Genomic DNA, 8,230 nt, shown 5'->3' with positions numbered 1-8,230 from the left:
AAAAAATTTTTTTAACAGCCGGAGAGCCTTGTTTCAGCTAACTTCAATCCCTGCCAGGACCTGGGAGGTTATAGGAAAAGGGGTGGTCCCTGCCTCTCCCTGTGTCTTTTCTCAACACCTGGCAGGTCCATGATAAAAGTTATGGAAAAAAATAAAAGTTCTTCATTATCTCCAGGCATCAGGCTTTGAGGCCTACACATGCAAGGGGGCCTCCCAGGCCTCTGGCCTCCACTTCACCCTTCTTTCCAAGTCTAAACAAACAGAGAAGCCACCCTGACAGGTCACTTCACTGCTACAGAATCACCAGCTCAAAATCTTCCTTCTTTTAAGGAGCACATGCTGTTGAGGGGGCATCTTCCTTAATCCCTCAACCCTAAAGGGTCCAAAACGATGAAAACTCTTCTCTGTCCCACTCCCTAAACTTGCCTTCTTGTCTGCAAATCAGGCAGGCCTACTCAGCAGAGAGAAAAGAGAAGAGGGGAGAGGGAAATCAACAAAAAGAAGATGGGTACCTAACTACAGAGAAGTGAGACCCTCCCAGCTCCACTCTAAGTACCCCCAGAAGAGTCTGGCCTCTGCAGACTCAGGGAAGGGACAGGAGAGATCAGCACTAATCCTCCATATGCCCTCTTCTGAGGATCCCCTGCCCCAACCCCCTTGCTGGTTCTTCTAAGGACATTGGAAACGGAGTGGAGAGTTAAGATTTGTGTGTTTGCTTAGAGTAAACTTAGGCAACTATCGAGAAGGGGGGATGTTATCAGGCCAGAAGGAGGAGGGGATAAAAAGAAACCATCAGACATTGACGTAAAACTAATTCACATCCACTGGTTTATTATTGATCACGGGGCATTTCACATCGACACTAAAATTCTTTATTGCAAGTTTTACAATAATCAAGTAAATTCAGTCCAAAAACACAATAACCACGATGGTGTGGGGGGGGGGGGGGGGTTCTACCTATAGACTGCCTCTCTGAACTGAAAGTTCATTTTTATTTTCTTTTGGCTCCTCAAACTGAACAGCTCTGAGAGGCTCTTCAGATGCATTTAGCTTTGTCTGCTGTCTTCCCCCCTCTCCTCCCAGCCCCCCCCAACAATAATACAAAAGAACTTCATAGCTTTGTTCTCCTTAAAATGACTTCCCCCTCACTAACCTCCCCTGGTGCATTTTCAATGCAAAAGGCCTAAGGAAAGAGGGGGGAAGGAGGAGGAGGAGAAGGAGGAGAATTGGCTTAAAAATCTCTCTTTCCTTTTTTTCTGTTCCTCATTTCCCCTGAAATTCACCCAAACCAGACCATCGCACCTTGCAATATATAATTTTTGCAGCTTTCTTCCTTAAAAAATAAATAACCCCCCAAAATGGCCTTAAAAAAAAAAAAAAACCCCAGCAGGTACCATGCTAAGACAACATCACATGCTTAAAAGGGTCCTTAACAGTGGAAGGGAGAGAAGGGCAGAGGGCTTATCTGTTTTGTCAGTTTGGAATTGACAAGGGATAAGGTGGGAGGAAGAGAGAAAAGAACCAAAAAATATATATATATTAAATTCTATAAATAAGAGTCAATTTGTGTGTGAGGGGAGGATGGGGGCATGGGGTGGGGGCAGGGTGTGAGTTATGTTTTATAACCTGGTAATGTCCTCTGCCCGTTGCTGCTCCGGCGGCGTGGCGCTCTGGGAGTGGTCTTCAGAAGTGCCCGGGGTGGCTGCCGAGAGGGTGCTGGGCGCAGCGCCGGCCGGGGGCGCTGACCTGACTTTGGTGTTGGGGAGTCGGTGGTCCTTCTTCCATTTCATGCGACGGTTTTGGAACCAGATTTTGATCTGCCTCTCAGAGAGGCACAGCGAGTGGGCGATCTCGATCCTTCTCCTTCGGGTCAGGTAGCGATTGTAATGAAACTCTTTCTCTAATTCCAGGACTTGCTGCCGGGTGTAGGCTGTCCTCGAGCGCTTGGGTTCCCCTCCGTTATAATTGGGGTTCACTGGGGGGGGAGGAGGAGGGGAAAAGCAAATAGTGGGGTTCAGAGGCAGCAGGCTCCCGCCCCCCACCCTCACCCCATCCTCAGCTCTGTGGAACAGGAGGAGGGGGTGGTGGAAATAAAGTCATCAAGCTAAATGGGTTATAAAGAAGTTGAAGGAAGCTGGAGACTTTGTAGTGTAATAAGAGGGGAATCCTCATTGTAACGACACTGAATTATTTATGCGCCCTTAGAAAGCGAGCATAGTTTTCACACATACATAACAGATCGTAGCACATGGCTCGGACTGCCCAGAGTAGCTAAGCCATAAAATTTATGGGGGATGTAATTACCCATTCTCGCTCGTAAATCCAGTTCAATTGTGCTAACCCAGAGTCGCTCCTGGAGAGAGAGGGGGAAGGAGAGAAAGGAGGACGGGGGCCGGAGGGGGCCGGGGAGGGTGGGGAGCGCTGGGGAAGAGGGGAGGGAGGGGGAGAGCAAAAAGCAAAGTTGCCTACCCGTGCTAACGTGGATTTTTTTCATCCATGGGTAGACTATGGGTTGCTTGCTGGCGGCGCTGGAGGGATGGTCAGGGGCTGGCTGGCTGCAGGCTGGCGGGGCTGGGGACGGGGAGGCGGAGGCGCCTGAGAGAGGCGCCGGCTCGCAGAGCGGCTGTGATTTCTCGGGGTGGTGGTGGCCCGCCTGGGCCGGCCCGTGGCCTCGCGAATTGCCCGGCCCCTGGAGACTGGTGCAGCTATACTGGCGCTCGGGGTAGCTAGGGCGCGGAGGCGGTGGTGGGTACAGCTCCTGGTGGTGATGCTGGAATCCCGATTCCCTGGTCCGGCCGTAATATTCCGGACTGTGTTCAGGGATGTAGCTATTTTGCGAATATTCTTCGCATGGAGGAAATTTCGGATCGATGTAGTTAGAGTCCATCAAATACGAGCTCATGATCATTAATTTCTGGAGTGGAAAATAATTTTTCTCGCTTTGTCGTTTTTCTGCTCCATAAAGCCCTCCTACTAGCTAGCGACCCTGTAAAGTTACTTTCACCATGTGACTCCGCCGGCCAATCACACGGAGCAACCCAGTCCCCGGATAAGGAACCGAATCGCTTTATTCAAAATGTATCCAATTTTTTTTGTGTGTGGTGGTGGTGGTGGTGGTGCTGGGGGTGGTGGTGGTGGTGATGTGGGGTTAGCTGGCGGGGGCTGAGGTGCCCCCAGTGCGCACGCCGCCGACTGACAGCCCTCCCCTGTAAAAGGAGATGGGAAGCCCCCAGCTCCCTTCCAAAGCCTGGGCACTGGGGGGCTGTCGGGAGGCTGTGATTCAGCCCCCTCCCATGGTCTCCCCTTGGGCCTCCGGTGGGCCCCCTGGGCCTCGGCTCCTGAGCTTTTCCAGAGGTCTCCATTCATGGCGATCCTGTCTCAGTGTGTGTAGGTCACCGGGCAGCGCCCCTCTTTTGCAGGAAGAGGAAGTTGAATGAGGAGGACTGGAGTGGAGGTTGGATGGGGAGGGGCCCAGGCTAAGCCCAGGAGGCTGGAGAGCCTGGGGTGCCCCCCATCCAAGGATACCAGAGTCCAGCCCCCTTCCCCGTACACACTCACCCAACCCTCTGGCCATGGGGCCGGCGAGGCAGGGTCCCAGCTGGACCGGGCAGGTAGAGGCAGCGGGATGCAAATGATTCTGACGTCATTTCTGGAAGTCTGGGGGTTGAGCCCCCGCTGAAGAGAGACAGGAAGTGGTTGGCAAAAGCAGAGTTCAGAAGCCTTGCCCTCCTCCCCTAGAACCCACTGACCCTCCCTGCCCCAGCCCCAGAGCAGATGATCTCTTCCACCGCTGGCTGCTGTTTCCACTCTCCTTCCGTCTGGCCTGCTGCTTTCTTACAACTACCTCCAGGGCTGGTTCCTAAGGACCTAGGGCGAGGAGAAGTGGGATTTGCCAGGAACCAGTGCCCTGTGATGGTGCCCAGCCACGGCCCTGAGCGCTCTTCTTTCTTCATCCCCACAGTGAGCCGACCTAACTGAGAGGGAGGCCTGTGTGGGTAGAGCCTGCTTCCGGCCAGGGATTGTATCCATGTAACACATGTGTTTACATGTAAACACACACTCCCAAGGGCCAGCTCCAGGCTGCCTTCCAAAAGCTGAGGGGTGAGCTCACGGAGCTGGGGAGGCTGGGCAGGCCTCGGGGGTCTCCAGCCCATTCCTCCACGCTCCCGTCTCTGCCACCCACCCACAGGAACACCCTGATGGCAGGGTGGCAGGGCCCTGGAGGAGGGAGGGGGCAAGGAAGGGCTGCTTTTTCCAACCCCCCCCCCCCCACGCAGCCAGGGGTGGCCACGCTGTGCCACCAATTCCAATTAGCTGATCCCATAACTCAGAGTTGGGGGGTGGCAGAAGGGAGAGCCCAGGGAGGGAGCTGGGTCCCCTTGTTGTACTTGATAACAATTATAGTTTAAAATCATAGCTTGCCGGGGCTCGGCTATATTTTACTTGATAACAATAAAAGTGACACATAAAGTTAACTGTTTATGTTTTATTTATTAGACTAAATCTGCCAGCGGTGGTAGGAGCGCTTGCCTCGTCGCTCCAGCTTTTATAGGGCTGTAAAACGTCATAAATCAGTCTCGCGGAATCGCCCGCACTCTTTGTGTCGGCGGCGGCGCAGGGCTGGCGGCCGCTGGCTGCCTGCTCCCTCCTTTCCACGAAAAGTCGTAATGTGATTTTTTTCCCTCTGATTTTATTATTATGATCGCCGCCGTGATTAGTCAATCTACCTTTAATTCGCCGCCCTACGCTGCCTCCTCCCAGCCCAGCCTGGTTGACACTTGAATAAGTACCTTTTAAAACGGCATAACAACTATTTGAGGGTTTAATTAGAACATCTGCAATTAAGGGAATGAGGAGGGGAAAGGGAAAAAAAAAATAAAGCTCTCTCATGAGAGGGAAGACCGAAGGCAGGAGATTCCCCACCTATCTTTCACCACCTTAGGGATGCGGGAGAGGGGGGTTCCCATTTCCAAATTAGGGCTCACCCTGAGGGCAGAAATGAGAACCGCCTGGGCCCGCTGACCACCTTACATCCTCCGATGTCATGCCGAGGCCCCCCTCACCCCAGGCTCACCAGGAGTGAGGAGTGCTTGGGGGCTCCTGGATACCCTCTCCCCAAGAGGACAGTGCCCTGCCCCCCTCCCACCAGGTGGCTGAGGAAACAGGAATTCCCTGAAGGTCCACCATCTCTTAGAGGAGATTCCCAGATTTCCCAAGTGGGTTGAGAACCTCTGCCCATTCCTGTCTGGGACCGTGTGCATGTGAGGACTGGCCAGTTTGGCTGGAAGAGGAACGTGAAACTGTGAGGAGGAGAAGGCTGCTACTTGGGTGATAGTGGTGTGGAGTCTGGGAGGGTTTGATTTGTCGTCTTTATTGGGGGTAGGGGCAGGTTAATCATAAGTTGCTGGAAGAGGGCAGAGGGAAACCAACGCTGGATGCTGCCTACATAAAGAGTCTGAACCGCAGCCCCAGACTGCCCCACAGGGAGAGCCAAAGCTCCAGAGAGCTCAGGTAGGGTGGGGGGAGGGTTGCTGAAGAAGAAGAAAGCCTTCCAGCCCCACCCCCAACCTCCCTTTCAGGCCAGCACCTAGATCAGCTTGCCCCACCTAGTCCTGGCCCAGAATATTCCCTTCCCCACCTTGGAAAGGTGAGGTCTGGGCCTGGCTCTTCTGCTCCCAGCCCTCCCACTCTCCTTCTACCAGCCCTGCCCCCACCATAACCCTCTTTTCTTTCATCTCTTCACCTTCTCGGGATTCTTAGGGAGTTCTTCCCAAGGCATTGCCGGTCCCACACCCCCACTCCCCAGGATTCTGAGCTCCTGCAGGTGGTTCAAGAGAGCAGGAGCAGAAAACCCACCTTGGGCCAATATGTAGACATAGATACAGAGTTCAGTTGCCTCCAGCTGAATGTCAAGTCTGTCTTTGGTTATTACGGCTAACAAATACATATGCATACATATTATTAGTACTTGTTAATACATCAGATGCCTCCTTATGCAGCCATAAATATGTGGGGTTCTCCTTCCACGTTGGCACAGCCAATTCAACACGCACCTCCAGAAAGTGAAATCTGGAAGACTCCCCCAAATTTGTCCACATTCATCTACATCATTCGCCATAAAACTCCTTCTGGGTGCCTATAGCTTAATAGCAAGAAAGTCACCTATCACAAGGGAAAATAGCAAGCCAGCCAGACTCCACCATACACATACATGCAAACATTTTTCACCTGGATATTATTATAATCACAGAAATGAAATCCTTCTGGAGAGGCAGTGCACTTAGCATTGGCTTTATGGAGGGGGGAGTACTAAAGCCGCTCCTGCCTGTGTTGAGCCCTCTTATCTGGTCCTGTCTCCTTTTGTGCTTTGCCCTCCTGCTCCTGCCTTGCCAGCCCGTGGGTCTCCACCCCCCCACCCCTGCTCTGCCCTCTACCTCTCTCTCCCTGACCCAATTTTATTTTTAAATTTTTTCTGACCACCTTTTGCCAGCTTCCAAACACTCTCTGAATGCCACCCTCCCCATCTCCTTTCTGAATCTCGATCTGGTTTCTCTTTCGGAAACCTGTTTCAGTACAAAGCGCTTCCCTTCTGACACCACTGAAGAAAAATATGTGTCCATTGTGTGCGAGGCCTTATTGTGCCCGGATTACCATACTGACCGTTGGATAACCCATATTCCTCCCCTCCCCAGTAACAAGCAGCCGGCTGAAGGACCTCGGCGGCTCCACACGTTCTGTGCTGCATTAAAATCTCACCTCTCAGACTCCCTAGATTTTCCTAGGCAGAAAATAAATGGGAGAGCCAACTCAGGATTTGGAGGGCAAAGAGAAGGAAAATGAGGGTCATTCCTTCTCCCACTCTCAGAAGTGCAGGATTGTGTGTGTGTGTGTGTGTGTGGTTTTGTTGTTGTTTTAGAGATTAAAAAATCACAACACATCTCTTTCCTCTTCCTCAAATAAATTGACTTTTAGATGGTATGCAATCAAGTAATTCATTTCATTTTTATTTTTTCTCCAAGCAACTTGAAAACCCCAAACCAAAGCAAGACTCCTATCTTATTTCTTTTCGTGTGTGTACGTATAGATGGGTGTTTTTGTCCCTTTCTAATGCCAGCAGGCAGAGGTAATGTATGCAAAAGAATATGCAAATGCTTAATTGATTTTTTCTTAAATCTCTTGTCAGTAAAAGTAATGAATTGGTCTAAAATGATTTTAATAACCCGGACATGTCACCAGAAAATACTAAACCTTTTTTTTTCTCCTGGAATCGCTTATAGTAAAAAAAAAAAAAAAAAAAGCAATCATGGAATGTTAATTTGCCCCCTTTAAAATATTAAAGATGAATTTCTCTTGTTTGTTCGGAGACCATAGGCAAGGTCCTCTCGTGGATTTCCCCCTCCTTGCCTTGCCTTCCTTGGAATTCAATTTTCCTCAAATCTCGTTTAAAGTGGCTTTTTAAAAAGTGGCCGCATTTTAATATTGGTTAGACAGAGTGACCTGCATTTCACCTCGGGTGTTTGACTTGTTCCAATAGGTCACTGCCATGGGGTTATTGATGGGGAAACTCCATTGAAATTTGTCTCTTCGCAAATGGCCTTTAGATCTTCCAGCGAGTTCAATAACTAGTTATAATGTGGAAGAGGAAAAATGAAGGCCCTGGGCTAACGAATTTGATGTTTCATTTTTATGCTGGAGAAATTGTTAGTTAGAGGTTGGGTTCCCCACCCCCTTCCTTGCTCATCCTGGCCTCACTGACCCCCCTACCCCACTCTCATCCAAGGCTGCTGGATTATATCCCCTTTAAAACTTGAGCTGGGGTGTCCCTTTCTCCCTTTGATGCAAGCTTTAATTCTTATTATTATTAACATTGTTGTTGCTGTTGAAAATTCTGACTTAAGGCTTCAGGAAGCTTGCGCTGCTGGAGATTTGTAACCTAAACTTTCCTGTTAGAGGGGGAAAGGACTTTTACTTTTAAAGGAGCTGAAAGGCAGTTTTGAAAGTTCTAGGAATTAGGTTGGCTTTAGGGTAGCTTATGGAGGGCTCCCTGGCCTGGTGCTTCCAGAATTAAAGAAATGATAGGAGGCTGGGAACCCAGAATTAAGGAAACGATAGGGGCTTGATGAGGGCATCTCAAAATGCCCCAATCTGTTCTTGGCTTCTGAGAGGCCAGAGACCCATGGGACCAGGCACCCAGGACCAAGGAAGGCAGAGCTTGGGAAAGGCTAAGGAT

At 50.6% G+C, this 8,230-nt stretch overlaps 1 protein-coding gene across 5 annotated transcripts; it reads right to left on the bottom strand.

The window, feature by feature from the left end:
* Window positions 1-805: 805 nt before the first annotated feature.
* HOXC4 (homeobox C4) lies at window positions 806-4,354 on the bottom strand. Of its 5 annotated transcripts, none has more exons than XM_060657417.3 (3): window positions 3,559-4,354; window positions 2,305-3,443; window positions 806-1,975 (listed from the first exon to the last, which is right to left on the bottom strand). In XM_060657417.3, the coding sequence occupies exons 2-3, from the start codon at window positions 2,906-2,908 to the stop codon at window positions 1,620-1,622; spliced, it is 960 nt and encodes a 319-aa protein (XP_060513400.1). In that variant the 5' UTR covers window positions 2,909-3,443; window positions 3,559-4,354; the 3' UTR covers window positions 806-1,619. The 5 variants fall into 5 exon arrangements, with proteins under 5 accessions (XP_060513400.1, XP_060513399.1, XP_060513398.1 ...); XM_060657416.3 differs by having other exon boundaries at window positions 2,305-3,410; XM_060657415.3 differs by having other exon boundaries at window positions 2,305-3,675; window positions 3,842-4,354.
* Window positions 4,355-8,230: the final 3,876 nt, after the last annotated feature.

This window comes from Panthera onca, chromosome B4, assembly GCF_046562875.1.
Source record: "Panthera onca isolate mPanOnc1 chromosome B4, mPanOnc1 haplotype 2, whole genome shotgun sequence".
In the NCBI taxonomy this organism is placed as follows: domain Eukaryota; kingdom Metazoa; phylum Chordata; class Mammalia; order Carnivora; family Felidae; genus Panthera; species Panthera onca.
Note: the sequence above shows the minus strand (reverse complement) of the source record. Positions and strands in the feature narration are given on the sequence as shown.